The sequence below is a fragment of the Chiroxiphia lanceolata genome, chromosome 1 (assembly GCF_009829145.1).
Source record: "Chiroxiphia lanceolata isolate bChiLan1 chromosome 1, bChiLan1.pri, whole genome shotgun sequence".
Taxonomy (NCBI): domain Eukaryota; kingdom Metazoa; phylum Chordata; class Aves; order Passeriformes; family Pipridae; genus Chiroxiphia; species Chiroxiphia lanceolata.
This window is the reverse complement of record NC_045637.1, coordinates 10049412-10072886: the sequence shown is the minus strand read 5'-3', so window position 1 is coordinate 10072886 and position 23475 is coordinate 10049412. Positions and strand designations below refer to the sequence as shown.

The following is a 23475-nucleotide window of genomic DNA, read 5'->3' as shown; positions in this document are numbered from 1 at the left end:
AAACCAAATACAAAGTTTACATAGTCAAGATGTTTTTGTCTTGTCTAGCTATGTTCAGTTTCAAATAACACTTTTCATTTATAAGATGCAAATGAAATATAGACCCCTGTAATAATATTTAAATTGTACTTATACATACAAAATATTTTAATTTTCAGACATAAAGCTACTTGTAAGTAAACTTACATTATATAAGTCCGCAGCCAACTTTTCAATATATTGTTTAAGTTTATCAGCTGTTTTCAAGCCATCTTGGAAGAAACTAGAATGAAAAATACCTGTGATTTATCAGGACTACATCTAATTCATAACACAAAGTAGACTGTCTTGTGGAGAAAGACAGTAAAACCAATAAAATATATCCAGCTCCTTCCATGTTCAAAACTAAACAAACTAATGAGACAACCAAAAATCCCAAAAGAAAAGCCTTTCCTTAAATTTCTAAAGTACAATATCTTTCAGCAGTGGAGACATGCCACTGTGACTTTTCCATATATAAAATTAGAGAGAATATAGCTTAGCTTATTTTTATCACTTATTTTTATTAGCCAACGTGTTTCTCACTTAGTAATTTCTAAAATAGTTTTCCTGTTTTTAAACTAAATAAAAGTTCCTGTGTGTTTGCTGTTGTGGTTCTACTGATGACGAGGTCATATCTGGCTAGTTTCACCCCAGAGAAAGTCAAAGAAATTGCTGGTTTTCACAATGGTTTTTAAATTTACATAAAAGACTAAAAAATATTAAAGAGAGTAAACAAAATATTTGTAAAATTACATTCTAGATCTATGCCTCAGGAACTAAAATTAATTTTGTAGGCAGCATGCAAGGTTTTCCCTTGGCCTCTTTCTCCATGACTCCTCTGCCCCACTCACTCACTCTCACACTCTCTACCAAAAGTCTGCAGTCTCATAAGATGCAGAGGCAGACACCTGGCACATCACAACTATGACAAATATCCTGACAAGTTCAAACAAAGGGAAAAAACACTTGTGTAAAAAAGAAAATTCTAACTAAAGCTTGAAGTGTACTTACTTGCATTGTGCATGATAATACTTAATAAGGTTCTGCAGAAGATCCACACCCTTTTTTGTCTTTATTTCATTAACCTTGATAAGATACTGTATAAACAAAGAAAAGCATATTGACAATCATGTCTCAAAACCTTCAACATTTTTCAAGCATAATTTGTTCAATGAATTAAATGTTTCTGTGTTTAACCTGGGTGCTGACTCATAAGCCACCAGTCTACCACTAAGCAAAATATAACAGTTTATTTGGCCATTCCTTAAAAATTCAAACAATCCAAAAACGTAAAACAAATTCAGGAAAAAGCTTCATCTTTTAAAATTGTCTAAGGCTTTCCCTTTTCCAATGCTACTGTAATAATTACTGGAATATTCTAAAAATATAAACACTGTGTAATTTAAAGTAATCACCACTAGCATGTAATAAAACAAAGTATGAATATAAAAAGAACCAGTTTTATGGAACTAATGCATCACTGTCATTTGTCACTTCATTAAAAATTTTAGAAGTCTTCTGAAAGTGTGCTGGAAGAAAGATATTAAATATTTCCTGAACTGCTCAACCATAATCCTGATAAAATAACTATTTTCATAGTATATTTTCAGCCCAGGAACCTTCCCATAATAATCTAAAAATAAAGAAAAGGGAATAAAACAAAAGGAAGCAAAGTTGCAACCAGAGTTGCTAAAATATTTATCTTTGTATTGCTGTAATATGTGACATGAAAATAATTTCCTCCCTCCACCCCCATTAAATGACAAAGCACATTTCAGGACCTTCAAGTAAGGCCCATAACGGACTTAAACTATGGCTACGGTGTGGTAATTAAAAACTGAAACTTGTTTCTTACTTCACACATCTGTAGCTGAAATAGTCGCCTTTCCTTCTCCATTTCCTCTGCTATCTCAGCTCCTGTTATTTCAGTTCTTATCATCCCATGCTGTTTGGCATGTTCTCTTTTTTCCTTTTCAATCTTTGTACTGAAATTTTAATTAGAAAACATTTTAGAGAATTTTTTCTACTACAATATGATCTAGTATTATTTAGGGAAAAATAATAATTAAGAAGTATTAAAGAAGCCATTCTGAAGATTAGTTCCTCTAGGATACCAAATCCTATGTGGTTTAAGTCTTCAGAAGTAATTGAGCCATGAAACTGTCCTTTCTTCCTTTCATCCTGCAACTCTTTTCTCTAGTTTCTGTGCTACTTGGTGAAAAAAAAATTATTGTATCATTCATTCTCTATGATGGGCTCCACAGCTTCCACCTGTATACACTGCAGTGTAAAACATACATCTAAGAAACTACTGACTTGGCAGGAAAATGGCAGAATAACTTAAGTTCATGCAGCATGGGAGGAATTAAGAAAAACAATAAGGCAGCAATCGAAGTTTAGCACCTGCTCAAAATGACACAACTCCCAGTCACTATGTTTTCAGAGAAAGCCAACAATGAAATTCTGAAACAGTGAAATGTAAATATGGAACTAAGGCCATCTTAAGACCTTAATTAGAGCGTGACAGTGTGGCTGTCCCTACATGTCTACTCTGCAGACTAATGGGATGCTCCACTTGTAAGCAAATGTAGATTTCCAAGACCGAGTAGAAAAACAAACAGTTTCCTTGTTTCTTTAAAAATAAAACAAAATCTTTATTTTCTAGCACTTTTTTGGAGAAAAATCAACACTGGACCTGTACTTCTGTAAAACAGGTGACAAAGCACTGTGTGCTTATTACACTGGCACTTCTTGCCAGTGGAAAAACAATAAAAACAATTAATCGATTTGTTTTTCATCTCTGCTTTTCTGTAACTAAGAAAAGCATCATGTTTTTACATAGAAAAAAAACTTTTCAGCACTGCACCTCTAAACTGGACTCACTATTTGGTCTTGAATGAATTCTAGGAAACGAGATTATTGGAGAAATATAAGGAACGTTTCCTTCTTGGTCTTAATAAACCCAAGTAAAATTTGCTCACAAAAAAAAAAACAAACCAGCAACAAGACAAGACAACAAGCATCTTTCCCTAAACCTTCCAAATTCAGAACAGAATCTACAGATGATTCCATGTATTAGGACTATACGAGATACTTCATCTCCTAACTTCTGTTTATTGGGATTTGGCATAAACAGGCTTTCAAAGATATCCCTAATTTCATATTTAGAAATGAGACAGGCAGAAATATTTTTATTTTGTTGTCTATAGAAAACCTTTCAATATCTGCAAAATATGCAATATCTGTGAGAACTAAAGAACTAAAAAGGAATAAAAAAAAATCAATTCTACATGTAAATCTGAATGCTCAACTGAATACAATGACGCCGTTTTGGAGTAGGAATCTCCTTTTTGCCTTAGATTAATAATAAAGTAATTTCCAGTTCAGTTGTTCACAAGGATTTCCACTGTAATGAATTCTGAAAGCAAAAGTTACTATATGTAGGTAAGAAAATTAAGTCAATAAATATTTCAGCAGTTCTTAGTGGCTGGAATTTTTCTTTGATTGCTTTCTTCCTCTCCTGGTTAGACATAAATGAAACAAGACTAATGATAGGATTAAAAGGGGAATAAAAGAAAGGATACAAAATATTAACTAACTCCTGAGGGCTCTTGAATTCTGATAAAACAGCGGCCCATCACATCCCCGAGAGCATTCTGAACCGTTCCACCAGCAGTTCTGCAACTACGATACTACTTTTTTCCAACCTTCTATTTTAGATCATTGTTTGCCCACAGAAAATAGGAATCAGAGAAAGAAATTATTTTTAAAATCAGATAGTTTTGAAGTCACGTCAATTGCACTAAAATTCTTGTTTCTCAAAAATATACAGTTCTGAAACACAGAAAACATCTAAATCTCTAAACATCTAAATCTTATCTAAATAATTGTTATTATTGACAGATTTTATGTATGTGACTACAAGAATGTGCAAGTGCCATCTGAAACCTCCACTTTACAATGTTCAGTATCTAAGTATTAAGCGCATGAAGCGTCTTCTTTACAGTAAAGAAACATCAGGCAGTCATTTAACTACTTCACAGAGCACATAAAAATATTTTCTTTCCAGTAGTGCAAAAGAGAGATCCACAGAAGAGGTGCCTTGCAGCCACATCTACATCCACAGATACAGTACAGAGTTTGGGACTAGCAGGGAAAAGAAAAAATAGAAAAAAATAAATTAAAAAGTGGGAGAAAAATACTTACAATTTGGTTTCATAATCCTTCCAGGCTTTGTCAAAAGGCTTTTTGAGGTCCTTAGGAAATAGAAAATTTCCTTAGAACATTTTTAAAAATTTAACTAAAAATAGTTATCAAGTTATAAATAGCAACAAAAAGTACTGTTTTCTTTTAAAATTTTTTCATACAGCAGTTGGAAAACATACTTGGGCTTGAATCTTGTAAAGCATTGTCTTCCTGTGCATGTCAATACAGGAATTTACAATGAAATTTTCAGGCATTGCAGTCATGCCAATTTTTTTCTTTGGACTACATACAAAATATTAATGAATGCCAATATAAGAAATAATCTCATAAATGAAAGGAAAAGAGTCACAAAACAGATGAAGCTGAAATAAAAACTTCAACACTTACCCCTTTAACACCTTTTAAGTCTCCTTTTAAGAGAGAATCCAAAGTGAAAATAACATTGTGGCTTAAACCCTGGAGCTAAAAAGAAAAATATTATACTGTTATAATAAATAATTATGAATTATGACCCTATCAAACTACTGCCTACAAGTCTCCTCTGAGCACACTTTAGTCCATGAAACTAATTTTTAAGGGACTTCTGTGAAACAATGATCCACACTGATGAAAAATCAAAACAAGGTTCTGCAGGTCTAACACTCCACTCAAACTCCTCATATATTCAAAAGACACTGCAGCTTTTCTCAATTTTCCAAGTGAATCTGTTAAGGATAACCAATTCAAGCCATTAATACTTGGCTTGAAATTACTGTACAGTAGCCAGCTAGAATGTCAGCTAGGGGGGAAAAAACTAAGCTAAATATCAGTGTATTACTCCAATATGGCAAAGGTTTGGAATCATTTATTACATTGTTGAAGACTTAATAAAACAGTAGCCCAAATGAACTGGAAGTACATCCAATAAAGCAAAACAACCTCACATATAGAGCAAAATAAAGGAAAAAAAACCTTTTAACAGATGGAAGTGTATGATAATTTTGTGAGGGTTGTGAACAATAGATAATTTGCCTGCAAAGATATGCTGAGGACATTTACAGGAAAGGGACATGGGGAAAAAGACGCTTTGAACACCTGGAAAGAGGCAAGCACCATGCAAATTTTCAAAAGAGGTAATCTGCAAGTGCAATAAATGTTATTCCAAAACCTCATCTAGATCAATTTAAAGATACTGACACACTCAGTTTCATATATGTAGGTCTTCATATGGCTTAATGCACTATTATAATGAATTACTGCATAAAGAATGAAACCTGGAACAGGAAAGGAGGTAGAATTAAAAAAAACAGAGAAACTGATTCTGGTACTGGTAAGACATTCAGAGTTTGCTGAAAACAAAGACCAGAGTCAGCAATGGCCAATATCAATGTATTACCTTTAGAAAATGCTAAAGAAGTGGTCATTGTGTGTCATTCTTATAAAATAGTCTTTATGACAACTATTTAACAACTTATTACTATATTTACAGATTTTAAGTTTCAGACCCCTTATATTTAATGATAAAATCAACAGGTTATAGTAAAACTTGTGTAGCAACTTATTTGTTTTTATTACAATAATTAATGGACATATTGCTATTCTTGCCCTTGTGTGCTGAGCAATCATTGATGCTCTCCAAAGTTGTGTATGTAATACAAGTTGCTGTTTTTACTTCATAGTAACTGATGGTAGTAAGTGAATATCACTCTGAAAGTGATCACTGTCTAACTCTTTCACAAAGAAGAAAAGTTATTCCATACTCTCTTTCCCATGAAATATCCGTAATATCACATTTCATAGGAAAATTTTAATGAATCATAATTGAAGTTCAAAAAATTTAACAAAAAGGATCAAAATTTTTGAAGCATTTTTTGTTGCCTACTCTGTAGCTCTATTCCTTATTCACCTGTCTTTAAAGACCATTCATTATTTACTGTACCTTTATTAAATAAGGCAGCAACAACCTGCTTTAGGTAAAAAAAAAAAAAAAAAGCCTATTAGCCTGCCATTCATCTTAATACCTTCTACCATTTTTCCAATTGATTTTATTAACATAAGCCCTAGCACCTACTGTGGGGCTTTATCAGTGACATTACAGAGTCCTCCTCTCAACTGTTTTTTCAATGTACCTCAACTTTTATTTTGATATTATAAACATCTTTTTTTCTTTCAGTGTAATCATATTAAACTGAATGACGCTTAAGAACAACAAAGTAGAATTTTCTATCTCAGGGTGAATCAAGGTGAAAAATAAGTGGTTTTAAAATGCCAAGACAGTTGTCAAATAAGTTTATTGTCTATGTGAGAGTGCTGAATGAGGTAAATTAGGAATAGCCTATTTTAAAACCTGTCAACAAAAATTTAAATAGATAATGCTTCATAATCTAGCTGACATAAGATAATGTTCTTTTGAATAAGTGTGGTTTCTTAAATTAAGAGATCTTTTTCCTCTTGATCAGCACTACTTTAAATAAGTGAATAATCCACCACTTCTTGGTTGCCAATTGAAAGAAGTTAAAATTTTATGCGGATGCCCTGCAGGATCCAGAAATCTTCTAAGAAACTTGAGTTCTAGTCCCAAACTCTCCTTAAACTGCACTTTAATTCACACTTTAAAATATTCACTTTTAATTGTGTGCTAAATTAAGATTAAAAAAGGTCAAAATAACCCAGAATGACAGAAGTCTTTATGGAGGAAAGCAGGTCCCTTGCATATCTACTGGTCTTTAAAACCGCCCACATTGAAACAAAGGATGATCAAGGTAACAGGCCCAAGTAAAGCTTCCAAAGCAAGTTAATCAGGGTGAGTGATCAGTCTCAGGTGAATAAGGAGGTGATGATGAAGCAGCAAGACTCAGAAAGCAAAGTAAATACCAGCATGAGAGGCCAGAAATGACACCCTGGTTTAGTGCTGATGGGGCCTGAGCAGCCTGAGATATTTAGAAGGGAGTCTTGGAGAAGTGCAGAGACTCAGGTGAGAATATCTGCTGATACTGAGCTATTCCGGGTAGTAAAGCAAAAGCCAGATACAGAGAGTTGCACAAGAGCCTTGTAAAACTGCTGAGAGAACGAAACTAAAGACTGAAATCTACTCTGAAAAATGTAAAGTGATACGTAAGGAGAAGAAACTGATACAGAATCATGCTTATGAAATAGCAGTCATCAAGGAAAATGTCTCAATAAAAAAAAATACCTGGAAGTTACAGCATAGAAAACATCAGCCTCAATGCTCAGTAATCATAATTAGCCTTCAGAAAAGGGGGTAAGAAATGGAATCATTTTCATGTTTGTCCACTCATTTCAGAAAAGGGTACAATAGTACTCAGAGAAGATACAGAAAGGGTGAGCAAGACCAATCCAAGTTATGGAATAACCAAGACTCAGCTAGAAAAGTAAGAGGAAGGGAAAGAAAGAACTATAGTTATCTGTAAATTCCTGAGAAAAAGAAGGGATTTCTTACATTCCATGTAAGATGTAAGAATCAGGGAACAATAAATGAAAGGATCAGATTCAAAAGAAACAGAAATGACATTTCAGAGAGCAGTTCATTTTAGCACTCTGGAGGAATCCTTCACCTTATGAGCCAAGCCTAATATACATTCAAGAAATCCTTAGTCAAATTTATGGAGGTAATACTAACGAGGACTAAAAGCAAAAGATTGTCTCCAGCTCCAACATCTCTGAGCTGGAGACTGTTTGCATGACCATGGTATAGAAGTTATCCCCATTTTTGCTCCTACCCTCTTCCCTAAAGACTCACTCCTGGACAACTGTCAAAGCCAGGGAACTGTGCTACACAGGCCTTTGATGTGACCTACAGCAGTTATGGTCGTATTAGGGACTCTAGGAAAGAGAGTCTGTAATATCACTTATACTTCACACCCCAAAAAAGCTTGGAAATAAGGCCAACTGTAAGAAAAATGTAAAACTGAAGTTATTACTTTCTCAATATAACAACTATCAAGCCCATGAAACATGATTTTGCAAGAAACGTGGCTTCATTACTCTCAGCGTTCAAAGATATTTGCTATGACTACAGTTTTATTATCCAGCTTTCAGAAATAAAAGGCCTAAGACAAATTTTAGATGAGATAAACCTTAAATCACCTTCAAAAACCTAATATTTAAGAAATGGATGCTTTATATACCACAGGGAGACTGGACTGTTAACACCTTTTAAGCATTGTTCCTCAAATTGTTATTTTTCTTCCATAAAGTGAATGCTTCTCTTTTTGTGGTAAAAAAAGACAGCCATAACTAACAACACTGTATTTTTAACTGAAAAGACTTCAAGTCTTCAAGGGAAAGATTTAAAATTAAGGTCCGTGAGATATATAACACTGTCAATCATTTCAGAATGATGACTCAAGTGATGTCTCAACATTTATATTTTTCTTCTTAACAGCCAATTAACAATCAAACACAGAGAGTGTGTAATAATATCCCTTAGCGAGAATCTCTGCAGAAATTACTGTGTTGGGTTTTGAAAAAAACTGAAAGCATCTCAAAAATTATCGTTAGACATCAAAATCATGCAGTTATTGTACTTTATTTTGAAACAACTTAAAAGCTAAGAAAGTTTGAAACTCCTCACCAGGTTCTTCAACAGCGTTGATAATTCTTTAGTAAGCGTGGAAAATTTTACAAAAGCTGTGCCAAGATCTGGATTATCCCGACTTAAAAAATTACTTCCAAATTTATCTAGTACTTGTGCATAGTTTTCCTCATTTTGAACATGATCTGCAAAGAAAAATTAGAAGTCAGAAAGATTTTTTGTAGCCAGTCAATTATAATTTTAAGCTTATTGCAACTTAGTAACAAACCAACAAACAGTACTTTGAAAAAAGCCACAAGTTAAAACTATTTTAATTTTCAGTAAATATATTAAAATTAAAAAGAACTATTAAGTAATAGGCATATATATGCTTCTTTTAAAACAGCAACTTGAATCTGTAATACAGCAGTGAAGAAAGCTCTGTAGTTAATAAAGTAATAAGATCAAAAATACATCAGTGAAACAATATAAGCACATGTGCTCATTTTGTAAACAATATCAGAATTTATAACTGCCTACTGTAATACAAACTTTTCTTTGTAATGTAGGACACTGTCACAGAACAAAAAAGTCAATAGTATCAGATATAAAAGTAAAGAGACCAAGTCTGAATATGACCGCAAGTTTAAAAGAAGAAAAGTCTTTTACAGACAAAGATTCCCTTTTCCCCTGCTTTGTAAAATTGAGTTATCCCGGATAATGGAATGTGCACTGGTGCACAGCCAAAGACTCGTTTCAATGTATTTAACAGCAAACTGCACATACAGAGAGGTCAGAACCAAGAAGACGAAATTGAAGCCAGTGAGAGGGAGGAAAATCCTTGACTCAAGGATGAATTAGGGACTGCTGTATCTGAAATGTCTTTCCTGCTTCTATTTATCTACCTCTGTGGTATGTGTTTGCATAACTTTTGTTACTTTCATTTTAGTATCTTTAAATAGAAAATTTACCTCTACAACCCTTTGGGACAGATTTTATCACCCTCATCTCTCTTAGAGGATATTGGTATTAATTAAATCAATATTTCACTTTAATGAGTTTTCTAGTCTTACTATGTGGTTTCTTTCTGCACGCCATAAACACAAAACCACAGAGCTATTCCAACTAGTTCTGTGCAATGAAAGGGGGGGAGGGAAAGAGAATAATTACCGGTAGGTACCATATTTTTTCCCAAAAGACCTGCAAATTTTATTTGTCATATTGCCTGAGAGCATCTGAATTACAAGTTATGACTCAAAAGAAGGAATAAAAGAGAAAAAGACATAAGCTTCAAACAAGGCTCATGAATAATGTCCCACAATGCACAAATCTATTTTGACATTAACAAACAGCAGATGAAGAGTTAAACAATAACACTCCTAAGTTATTGGGGATATTCAAAAAGCAGTGCACTAAAGCTCCAACAAAAATATGTGAAAACCCATAAAGAAAAAAAAACACACTACAATCCTCATTTACCAATACCAAGCCCCAAACCCCACACATCAGACAAGTCACATTCTAAAAATCAGACATTAATATTGAGGTTTTCAGAAGGTCAAATATTTAATCATATGTTAATACGAAGTTGTAATTCAAACAGTATGTTTTTAAGAAAGCTATTCCAAAACCATACGGTTTTAATCAAATAGCTTAGTAGTGAACCCAAAGAAACCACTACATAACAACAAAATATGCATTTTGTTTTGATGCAAAAGCTGTTGCATAAATATACATAAAGGACTTATCTATAAGCTTTAGCTTATGCAGTCCTAAGTGAGTAAAGCTCAAGTGTATCCAGCTGAGCTGAAGGAAGAAGGACAATGGAAGGTCAGAAAGAATTCTGCTAGATCATGGAACCCTTATCCTTGCCTATGAAGTGCTTCTAACCCCACAGTATTTCCTAGCATTTTGATTTTAAGCACTGTGTTGTTTCATAGGGCATTTTCAAAAATAATTTTGTCAAGAGACTGAAAAAAAGAGATGAAGAAGTCTGTTTCCTCTATCTGTGGAAAGCAAAATAAATTCCCAGTCAGAAAGAGGAAGTAGGAAGCAGATCATTGTCCTACAACAATATATAGGAAGTTCTCAAAAATCTCAGATTGCAAATCACCTAAATCTAGAAGTGAAGCTTTGATTGTGATGTAAAAGGAATATTTCTGTAATGACCATACATGTACACACGAAATGCAAGTGTTCTGCAAGAATAAGAAATTTTCAATTTCTACATGAGTATCAGTGCAAATCTTGTAAAGGAGGTGAAATATTTTCTATTGAAGAAGTAAGGAAGTTCTCTACTTGACCTTAAATGCACATAGCCGAAAAATTAAATCTGCAATGTAGCCTACAATAAAATACAACATATCAAATCCGACATGTCTAGAACAAACAGCTTCCTTTAGTCTCACTGTAGGTGCCTCATGCAAACTCAGAAATGATTTCCTAGTGTCCTAATAGAATTTCCTTTGCATAAGGAAAGCTATAATGGGCATGACAATATTTACTTCCTTAGATACAAGTCCTCCTATAAGACTTAAATAACCCTGAGAGTGACACACAGTCCCTGACAGCAGTACATACAAGGGGTAATGTTTGCCTTCCAGAACTGGCTCATGTCTTCTCGATATTGTAAGCACAACTCAGGACTGTGGTGAAAATAGAACAGCTTCCTCAGACAGACATCCTGCTCTTTCAGCATCTCCCTGAGACATGCCAAAATCACAGACAACTGAGATGGGCCCTGCACCCAACCAACAAAGGCAGCTCCCTTCCAAGGGCCTCACTAATCACTCCCTTTCCAATGGGATCTGGCAAGGCCCCGACCACCTGAGCCTGGGCTGAGGACCTCACTACAGCATGGCAGATGCACTGCAAAGCAACATACTGGACTAGACACAGCAGTGGTATCTTCTGAGCTGAAAGCTGTGCATCTCTTCTTCTGCACAATCCACACATCCAACTCACAGAAACACTCAGAATCTACCTTGAGAAAGCTCTGGTAGGCCCCAGTGCACAACAATGTTGAGGCATTTCTTAGTTTGTGCTCTAACATGTATATTAGGATCATGTGTTAAGAGAAAATAACAGGAACACATCTGAAGATGTGGATCCAAGCAACTAAGGAAGGAATGGCAGCCACGGCAGCTTTACAGCAGCACTTTGCTGAACAGCAGTACTTTCCAGAAGCAGGGAATACGTGTGCTCTGAGCCCTGAGCACTGCAGAGGCACAAGCTGAAGGATTTCCAGGGCTGAATCCCACCTTGCTCTGCATTCCCAGGCAGTACCTGAAGTTGCCTATGCCTAAAGTCAGCTTGTGGTAAACTTTTCCCATGATAAACATAGAAGACTTAAATCAGATTCCCAAGATATACAAAGAATTTGTTCTCTTTCCCTGAAATCAACAGCATTCATTAAGTACTAAGTTTATTTCCCACTCAGAAGATGCCAGAATTTTTAGCATATGCTTCTGAACCAAGTGAAATTCCTGTCTCCTTGTGCATATTAAGTAAGGAAACAGAAGCACAAATACTGCGAAGAGAGGTTAAAGAACAGCCTTTATATGCTGGAAGCTAGAAAACACATCACTAAAATTAAAGCTTTAACATTTCCATGCTCTACAACAGTTTTGTTCAGATATATTACCCTGCAAACACTGAAAAAAACACACACACATACAAAAAGTTAAATAGTTTACAGAAGAAAAAGGCAAAAGCACTACTCTCTTCTGTCACTGATTATATTTTAATTACACCTAAAGAAACCCAAAGAATGTCTAAATTACTGAGAATTATTTCTGCATATCTGGTTAAGTTAAAAAAAAATGTTTCGGAATTTTGATGAACTTTAAACTATTTTTATGTTGCACTTATAAAACAGCTTTGTTCCATGGGTAGCCAGAGGAAAAATAACCAAGGTCAGAGCCAAGCTGCATTTATGAATGAAAGATGACTCAGAAAGGCTTTAGAAATAGCAAGAAAGCTGGCAAGGTTAAAAAGGATGGCAGAAGTTATTTTAAATAAGAAAGCATCCTTTCTCCTTTCATCTTTCACAAAGCTGAAATCTAATGAAAAAGTAATAGAAAAGAAAAAATTATTTGACCACCATACACTTATCTGGACTTGATAACAATAATGCCTTCTGGACTAAGATTGTTCAAGGGAAAAGGAATAAAAGCCCCTTTCAAATATTTCCAGAGCAAGGAGTATCTCAGTGAGACTGTTCTCTAGATCACCACAGTGTAAGAGCAATGAGAGAGAAGCCAGCCCAGAAAAGCAGATTATTTCTTTTTGCATCTCTTTTCATCACTGGTATGCTTGAAGAGGTTCTCATGGAATAATTTTCTTTCAACTCTGCTTCAGAGGATTTATACCAAATCTAACAGTAGAATTTTTAAAATCTGATAAAATAAGAGATGGCAAGTCACTTAGACCCATGTATAAAAGAATAAAATAGGCAAACTATATAGCTGTATAGCTGTTATTTATAACAGCCTCAACACTACAGCAAGAATGAAAAGCAAATATATTAGCTATTTTTAGTAAGCTCCGGAGAGAACTGAGAACTCAAGTATGCACCACCAGCAGTATAGCTTATATATTCCTCAGGCAATCTGTAGAAACTACAGTGCAGAACAGAATTGGTAGACACATAGATAAATAAAAAATGCAGAACAAGAAACACAGGTTTTATAAAAAAACCTGGTTTTACTTCCAGAAACTCCTGCCTCCACAGGGGCCAACAAGCAGATGGGGAGAGGAAGTCCATATGAAATGATTGGATTTCTGAGAAGTTCTATCTCTCATCAAAACACTAAAAGGAACAAGGATCTCTGGATTGGAGCTTGGGGTCTACCCTTCCCCTTACATTGAGCATGAAAAAAGTTACAGCTCAGCTCATTCTCATGTAAATGCACAGGAAGTCAGACTTACCTCACCATAGAAGAGTCTACAGCAAAAGGCTCACACCTGGGTAGCTCCCAAGTTAGATGAGGGATCCGATGTTGAATGCCCAATGCATGGAAGTGTGCATTAGGCAGCACACTCTCAACTAGACATTACAAGGATTCTGCAGTTATATCACCCTGACATTCAGTACCAAGCAAATCAAAGCTTAATATCAGAAATTACTAAGAAACACAGTATGCAACAGAGCAATTCCAAAATATTCCCACAGTGTGCTTAAAGCCTTACTACTGTGCACAGTTCCCATCCCTGTTGCCCAGAATTCATTCCTCCTCTTTCCTGTTTTAGAAAAGAAAGTCTATGCTGCCATTTTGGAGAAAGAGAGTAAGGATAATTAAATGTGACAGTTTCTGTAAAAAACAAAGAACAAAAAAACCCTCAAAAGCCCCTAGGGTTGCTGAGATCAGAAGAGAGATACTGTGAGTGAGGGAAGAAACAACTCAATCCAGAAACCTATTTCAAGAGACAGAATGGTTGACACTGAATCAAGTTTGGATTCATCCACCAAAAAGTCCTCCAACTCTACTCTAGCAAGCTTTGGCACTTCAAAGCCTCCTACAAACTCTCATGCTCCAGAACATGCAAAACTCCCTCAATTTCACATCAAATAAGTCACTTTGGTGGGCTTGAGGCCAATGCTTTGAGACAGGGACAGTTTCCTCCTTGGGTGACCTAAAGCCTGAAGAACAAACACAGGGTAACTTTGCATGGGAGCATCTAACGATTGATTCAAGACTATGAATGATCAAGATTTACACAAATTCAAATCTCAGACAAAATAAATTGTCAAAGTCAATTCAGAAGTACTAAACATCATGGTACCAGTTCTGACTCAAAGTAACTCTTGGCCTTCGTATCACTGTGAGCTAAGAAAGTGTTAAACAAAAATTTTTTTTTTTAAAATCACTCCATCTTTGCACCATTTTTCTACTTCCGTAAACAGCTGCTGCTGGTCATTGTGGGAGACCATGGGGACTGCTGGTCCTGCTCAGTACCTTTAGTCTTGCATGGATTTTATGTTTTTATTTCTCCACTGTGTGAACTCTTCTGATATTATTTGTGACTTATACCAGGAAAGTAATGAAAAAGAGCTATTGAAAAATCTACAAAAGTAATTGTGCAATCTACTGCTATTACAACTCAATCCAAATATTACAGGAAAGCAATTCGGAATAGATTCTCCATTAAGTTCAAGCACCATTGACATAAGATGGGTTCCTAGTACAGATGCAATTCATCATGCCAGAAGTAAACAGCAAGCCAGACAAGGAGGAAATGGTGACAAGGAGGTATCCATCTGTATGTCTCACTGGATTTCATAAACAGCTCTTTACCAAACAGTACTTTCAGGAATGTAAAGAGGGAAGGGACCTTTCTAAGGGATTTCCATATTTCTGCGCTGGTATGTTTTCATTTCCACAGCAGTCAATCTAAATGTAAATATGACAAACGGGTGAGGGATGTGAGTGAAAAGTAGAAAGTATTTGGGTGATGTTTAAGCTCTTTATAACTGAACAGAGTCCCTTGTGGTTTATAATTCAGCATTGGAGAGGAACAAACCAACACACCAGAGGGTTCGGCCTTCATGAAGAATTCTGTATGAGACACTGCATTATGTCAGTGTCACTCTTCAAGTGTTACTTCAGGCAAAACCAAAACCAAAACAAAAAAACCCCAAACCAATACAACCCAAAAAATCCTAGCTATGACTTTTGTTAGTTATGGATTGGATTACTGAACTCAAGAGAAAATGAGTTCTATTATCCCTGAATAACCTTTTCTCATCAGTTCAGCTAGAGTTCTCAAAGGAAATTATGGAGCACGGCAGTTTTAAAAATCTTTTTCTACCCTAGTAGTTTAAATATGGTCTTACCTCTTAACAAACAATTCAATTAGTAAAAAAAATTCCAGTTTTGAGTTCTCAAAATGTACTTAGAGGCTTTCTTTTGAAATACAAAAATAGTCACACAATTCTTTCTCGAACTGATAAATAACAATTCATTTTATAGCTGTTTCTGATATGTTTTACTTAAACATCAAGAAAATTTACTTTCATCACTGAAGCATAAGAAAACAGCTGGCTCAGCAATACTCTTTGTACAAGGAGGCAAAATGAGTCTGAGTTTCAGTCGTCTTATATCTACATTTATTTTTATAAGGTTTAACATGTATAGCATATGTCTTTTGTCTTGCTCTTCCTAACCCCAGTTTTTGTTTATCAGTTACTGCAGGAAATCCCTCCTGTGCACACCATTTCTTTGTAACAGAGCCTATCACAGAAGCATTCTGAAGAGGGAGCCAGAGGATTATGTTTGGTGCTTTCCTTAGCCAAAAGAATTCCTACCAACTTGTACCTTCGAAACAAGACCTGTTAAAAAAAGAAACAAAAAAACAGGTACTCCACTACCTCTGCTTCTTTTTAAGTGCAGAGCAGTCAATCAAAACCATTAACCAACTTTCTGTTGCTTTTACTCAATGCAACTAGTTCATCATATAGTATTGCCCTACTTACAGGCCTTGACAACAATATCACTTTTATCACAAGACTCAAACCAAATGATAGCTAAAATCTCTACTACCATTTATGTATTTCAAAACAGGTAGAACTCGTGTGCTCTACAGTTTTCATCACTTTTGAAACTCAGTTTTTGAAATTCTATTTGGAAGTTAACGCTTTCAAACAGAAAAGCTGCTTGGAGCATCTGAATACTTCTAAAAGCATAAAGCTAAATACATGTGTACCAACTACTATTCTCACTTTGTATCAGGCTTCACAGTCTATTGGGAAAATATCCATCATCAACTGAAATTACAGAAAAGCTAATTAAAGCATGGTGCTAGCAAACCAACATCAATGATTGGCAGAAAAGTTAAGACTCTACAAGACTTTAAAAGTCCTATACACTTCCATAAACACAAGCTAATGGGACAACACAGAAAGTAGGAGCACTCAGAAGTAGCTCTGTATAAAGAAAATATCTGCTAAACTGATTATTATTGTTAGGGAATCGAAACTGGGATTTTCTAAAATCCTGTATTTACAGCCAGGTGGTTGTGGGAAGGTGTGCAGCACTGCTACCCTATCTGTTTTTCGCACAGTTTTTGGAACTTAAGAGAAACAGAGATAGAAGCCAGGTATATTCTATAACCTTTTAAAAACTGAATTTGTATATTGATCTGTGTTTGGTTATCATTTGTTAGTCCACGCAAACTCACATTCCAGCCACCTAACCACTCATCCAAGCAATTACTATAGCTCCAATAAAACATCAACCATGTCTTCAAACAAGTAAAACAATGATAAATCTCCACTATTTTAGATAAGAAAGTAAATATATAATTTTTATTGTACAAGTTATGAGGGGAGCACACATGTGGATGAAATAAAAACATCCAGCAGTAGATAGTTATTTTTAATTATTTATTTATTTTTTAAATCTTCTAAGAAGTTCTAATTCTTATTTCACTTAGAAGTGCTCTCTGTAAACTCAGTCAAGGACATTCTTGTCACACTTCTAGTTGTAGGCAACTGCTTGAAATATTATGACAATAGGAAAATTTACCTATGGGAATTCTCCTAGAGACTTTTGAGAAGGAATGTGAGGGTAAAAGAACTAGAAAGCACATTAATCTGATGTATAATCAGAAGGAAAAAAAGGAAAAATTTTAACTCTAAACAATCCTAAACAGATAAGCATCTTATACTATACACTTCAACAGGATAAATTGCAAGACACATCTCAAACCTGAAATCAAATGCATAGGTTCTCACATAAAACTGAAAACAATGTCTTACCTTGCCCCGAACTGTATATTGCTTTCACAGATTTTTTCACCTTCTGTAGTGCAGTTCTGTCTTGATCCAATGCCTACAATAGCAAGAAATAAACAAACTTTAAATACTTACTTAATTGATTCCTTTAACAATTAAAAAGAAACCCACAAAATAAGCAGTTTCATAGGCTGGAAAAAACTGTAGGTATGACTTATTCAGCCTGTGGGAAGGTCTGAGGTTATTCAACCCCTTCAAGATGAATTAAAGAACAGAACTGAAAACACTCTGACAGTAGAGTAGAGCTGTAATGACAGTGCTAGAAGAAAAACACTACTTTAGCTTTGCAAGGGACAAAGCATTTATTCAAATTGTATTCTATTTTGAATTAAAAAAAAGAAAACCAACAAGAAATAGTAGATGCCTCTACTCTAGCCCTATAGTTTCTACTACAACTAAATTGTTAATGCCTATGGTTTTCCCACAGTAATAATCTTCCAACTGTAGACAGATTATCACACTAACCTCTTGCACCAAATTCCACAACAAAAATCTAAAAATACAGAAGATGAAAAGTAGAAATCAAAAGAAAGGACTAAGATCTGATTTTGTGCAACATAATGTGACTGAAAGGAATATTGTAATAATAATACTTCATATGCATTTTCAGGATTACATTTTTAAGAATTTCAAATTTTCTGCAATAGTTCCAAAATCCAGTATCACAGAATCACAGAATATTCAGAGTTGGAAGGGACCCAGGAAAGGATCATTGAGTCCAACTCTTAAGTGAATAGCCCATACAAAGGATTTAACCTGTGACCTTGGCATTATTAGCACCAAGTTTTAACCAACTGAGTTAATCTCAGGGTTGTATAAAAACTTATTAAGTAATGATGAATTAAGGATTAGATTTCTAGCTATTTTCTTTTTTAAGCTGCATAACTTCTCCCTGTCCACTGTCAACCTGATGTTGGAAATCAAATTAACGTGAGAAAAAAGTATTTTGATAAAGCAAAAAATAAAACTAAAGTAAACATTAGTCTGTACCCATGGAATTAAGAAATTTAAAAGCCACATACTGGTATTGTGCACAGTGATCCAGTCAATGTCACGTAAGTGTGAGTTTGGGATGTTCTGCATAGTCATGTGAAAGCATCCCTGCTATCCATGGAAAACATGTACAGAAATGTTTAAATAATTTCCTGTATTTTTCCCCCATTTATATCACAGGCAATTTCCCATCACATAAGTAATGTTACATCAACAATCTCAAGTTTTAATAAAGTGTTTGACATATTATAATCACTTTCAAATCACTGAAGACTGGGGAACTTGTACTCAGAACTACTGTCAGGTTAGCAGCCCAACTGAGCGTGCAATTGGAGACCCCAACACTCACATTGCAGACACCCTCACAGCCATATTATCCAAAAAGCCTTAAGTCTGGAGCACCCGTGGGTCTGAAGACTGGCAGATTAAGGCAGAATAGCAGCTACTCCCAGAGCACTGTGTATCCTCTCCGAGAGGCTCATCTCCACCAACACTGAGAGAAAACTTAACCAGTAAGCAGAGCTTTCACTGTCAAAACCAAGATGGTTTTGGCAGTGAAAGCCTTAGAAAACCTCACAGCACCTTCCAGTATCTAAATATGGGGGTCTACAAGAGAGCTGGAGAAGGACTTTTTTAAAGGGCATGGAGTGATAGGTTGAGGAGGAATGGCTTTTAACTGAGAGTAGGTTAAGATTAGATTTTAGGAAGAAATTCTTTCCTGTGAGGGTGGTGAGGCCCTGGCACAGGTTGCCCAGAGAAGCTGTGGATGCCCCATCCCTGGAATTGTTCAAGGCCAGGCTGGATGGGGCTTTGATCAACCTGGCCTTGTGGAAGGTGTCCCTGCCCACAACAAGGGGGTTGGAACTAGATGATGTTTAAGGTCCCTTCCAACCCAAGCCATTCTATGATTCCATGGTTGAAGTATATTGCAATGGACATTAAGAAGATCCAAAAAAAAAACCAAACAACGCAGCAGGAGCTCCAGGTCAACTAGAGTATTAAGCAGTGGAGATAGTCCAACATGAGGGTACTGCTCTCAGGTAAGTTCCAAACACTGAGTATTTCGGTGTGTGAACACTTACAGTAGGAATCCATACCAAGAGAAACCAATTAATACAGAATAGTCTGTTTTGGAGTGGCCCAGTTTTAACTATGCAAAATGTTATAGTTGAACAATACATGAAAATCTGTAACAAAGTGTTTCTGTTTCTTAACTGAAAACAACCATCTCAAATTACACAACCACTCCTGTGGCAGCTAAAACTAGAAAGTTTGGACCCCCAGAACTTATATAAATACTTTCTGACGCTATTTATCTCCGATTTTTTTTTTCATTTGCAGCAGAACAATGGATTCAAACATTAAGAACTGCAAACATCATTATTTTTTTTGCTCCTCAGTGAAATAGTGGGTTTTACTTGACTTATATCTTGCCAGGAAAAGTTATCATTTTTAAATTTAATAAAATACAGTGAACTCTCTGTTCCTTTTCAAGACAGTGCACAGCAAGTGCTTCTCCTTTGATTCCTCTGCAAAAGCTGTCAAAAGCTTCTGCCTCTGCCTGCCTGCTACACCAGACAGTTGTTCTCCTACATTTCTACTGAAGTTCTCTCCATCTTCAATGACCAGAAAAAAATAATGATTCACTTGTCTACTGAGAGTTTGAACACCGGATAAGAATTTGAAACCAGTATTTTGAAAGAAAGACAGTGGTTAACACAGATGAGATTCAGAGACAAAAGTTTGTACTAAGGTCTAGCATTGAAGCAAATTGGACACCCGAGAGGAAGAAAAAAATACAAAAACTCCAAGAAAATTGTTCCTAAAGTTATCAATCTAGACAAACAGACTGGAAAATCTAAATTGGATTTGCCATTGAATTAAATTTAGTCACTAATGTGGGAGCAGGAGAGAACGAACATTCATTATTTTAAAAGAGGAATCACTGAGCAAAGCAATATACAAAGATGACATCCACAGCCTGAAGGAGCCAGTGATCTAAGTCAGAATGACATCACAGGTCAATTTTGTATTTTTATATTTGCAAATACAGTCTTTATGTGAACTAGTTCTTCCTAGTCCAAGACTGAATAAAACAAATCTATGCACAGTTATATACCAGGGTACACAAAAACGTATCTAGGGTTGTTTGTGTGCTTTTGGGTGTTGGGGTTTTTTTGCTGTTTGTTTTTGTTTTGTTTGTTTTATATAACGGTAGATAGTTTGTTTCCAAACATATTAGTTTCCTCTTGGATGTCTTCTGCAGATAATTTTTAGCTGCACTCTGCTGTGAAGGAATTAAGCTGCACTCAATGCTCAATTCAATTAATATTGCAGACTAATATGATCTTCTAAGCACATTAAACTAGACAGGAATAGTCTTGCTTTCCCTGTTTAGTGAAAATATGTTTTTGCAGTATGCATTAATTTTATTTTCTAGCATTTAGAATACTAAACATTTTAGTTGCCTGTCTTAAAATACACAAAATCTGATCTCCCATTAGAAGTGACATAGATTTATATTATTGAAAATTACTATGCCTTGGAGTAGCAAGGAGTCTCTGTGACAGTGTTTAAGTATTCAGATGCCGTTTTTCCTACCTTTCTACCTCCTAAACCCTTCCTCATCACCACCCATTCCTGGCTTCTTTCTTTGTTTCTGTGACACCATCTCCCAGAAGACCTTTTTAAGTTCCATGGAAGAGCATTTTCTTATCATCTTATGCATTTGGGAAAGACAAATAATTTACTAAAGGTACCTGCTTTGCTACCTTCTTGGCTGAACAAAGCTTTGTTCTTGAAAATGCTCATCTTGGAGACAAGCTCCACTGTATTCAAAATAATGCAAAATCAATGTAAAAAAATACCCTGAGACACACTAGTGAAGAAATGAAGGGGAAAAAAAAAAGAGCACACACCCCCCACTATATTCAATCTGCTTAAATAAAATTAAGCAAGGAAAGCTTCTTGTTTCTCATACTGAGCAGATTTGCGATGCATGATCTCTGACATATGCCCTGTCAAGGTTTTATGTTGCTGGATTCCCTTATATTGAAGCTTATTCTCAAGAAGAAAATCTCCTGATCACACAACAGCTCTTCTAACTAATGAGCATGGAACCCCCTAGTCACCCTACATATAATTTCTCCTTTCTGCTAAAATACAGCTACTTTGAACATAGCCTGCAATTTCAAGCTGCCAACCTAGTTCAAATCTGTGCTACTGAAGAAAGCAGCATCTCTTCTCCCTTATTCCAGAGCACTCATGTTGGTTGCACTGTGATCCAGTTCAGGAGCTGCTGTGGTGATAACAGTTCCATGAAAGCCAGGGGCTCCTTTTGAGCACTATGGATTTAGCTCACCTTCCATCAGTGCAGTGCACTCTAACAGACATTCATACTTACACTACCATTTCTCATTCAGAGAAGATACTTCTTGCAGCACCTTCCCTCTTAAGATGTACATTTACTGGTATAGCCATCCAGACCAGTATGAAAACTGGAAAACCTGTCCACCTGAAGATACAAAATCAAATTAATTTTGGAGTGAAGAGGAGGTGAGTCCTCCTAACAGATCACTTCATTGATGCAGATCACTGGGTAGCTGCACATACACTTTCACCAGCCTAACACAGCACATGGATCAGGACCAGGTGAGAAAAGATGTATGATGACATCCTCTAACCCACACCATTCCTCTCTGCCAGATGAGGCAGAGCTGTGCACGGCTCTTCACCCAGACAGACACTGATTTTGCCTCTCTTCAACCCTCTAGAGCATGATCTCTTCTTGGTGAAAGGAATGTCTATTTTGGAGCCATGTTCTGTTTTAATAGCTTCTAAATTTTAAACCAGAAATTATACCACAGTGCAGTGTGGAAAGTGGTTCTGTGGAAAGATTCTGCTTTGCCGTTTATCTGTGAGGTAGTAGAAACTGGCAAGTTCACATTTAGATAGACCACTAATTGTTTCTTTAGAACCTCATGTCTTTTTATTCTGTAGAGATATGTATATGTTTGTGTGCATGTGTAGATATCAATAAATACATTAAAATGTATTAGCAGGTGTCCCTGCCCACAGTAGGGTGGTTGGAACTAGATGATCTTTAAGATCCCTTCCAACCCAAACCATTCTATGATTGTATACTTGGATACACACGTGTGTACATAAAAGTCTATACACTAGAATCGTACTTATGAATATTTGAGTTGCTAATAAACATCAAAAGCATAGTTTGAGCAACACAAAAACCTTCCTTTCTTGATTGACATAAAACTACTGTCCAGAAACCAATCACAGAAGTGTTTTGTATGCATGTCAAATTTAGGCCTTCTGGAAGTCAGCATAATCCCAGGTGCACATTATGTATGGATGCATTCGAACAGAGGATGCTACTGCCCCTTCAGCCCACTAGAGCAACTAAAATATCAAACACATTTTGTGTACCTTGAAAGCCTTTATAATAATAAAAGACAAGAGTGGCTCGAGACACTGACAATCACATTAATATGTCAGTATATATTATCGACTGTGTTACTAATCCCTTCAGGTATTATCCAAAGGAGATGCATTTTTCAGCTGGAACAAACTGCTCATCTTCATATTACAGTAAGTTTAGAATTTCACACCATTTGTAGGAGGTTTGCCCTAAAAAATTCCATATCAAAGTACTACCAGAACCCACCCACAAAAATAATATACCAGAAGAGAAATGTTTTAAATCATTACAATATTTTGCACAAGACAAATCCATGACAGAAGCTTGAAGGTAATTACAGCATGCACCATCTATGTACTCATGACAAAACCCCCTCCCTTCAGGTACTTTAAGAAACTATTTTCTTAAAAAAAAAAAGAAAAAAATCCATGTGAAATATAAAATATTCAAGGTTATACACACAAATGGATAATTGTAATGAATGGTAGTTACATGCATGTATTTTCAGATACA

The 23475-nt window shown here is 35.6% G+C and overlaps 1 protein-coding gene across 5 annotated transcripts in view; it reads right to left on the bottom strand.

Moving 5' to 3' along the window:
* The window catches only part of ASAP1 (ArfGAP with SH3 domain, ankyrin repeat and PH domain 1), a 147221-nt gene that overhangs the window by 55044 nt on the left and 68702 nt on the right, over positions 1-23475 (bottom strand). For all 5 annotated transcript variants that reach the window (XM_032683938.1, XM_032683963.1, XM_032683945.1 and 2 more), the window contains 7 exons: positions 17499-17571; positions 8801-8946; positions 4615-4689; positions 4228-4277; positions 1877-2006; positions 1033-1118; positions 187-262 (listed from right to left, as the gene is read on the bottom strand). In XM_032683938.1, coding sequence (XP_032539829.1) covers positions 187-262; positions 1033-1118; positions 1877-2006; positions 4228-4277; positions 4615-4689; positions 8801-8946; positions 17499-17571 — 636 coding nt within the window. The remainder of the gene's footprint in view (positions 1-186; positions 263-1032; positions 1119-1876; positions 2007-4227; positions 4278-4614; positions 4690-8800; positions 8947-17498; positions 17572-23475) is intronic.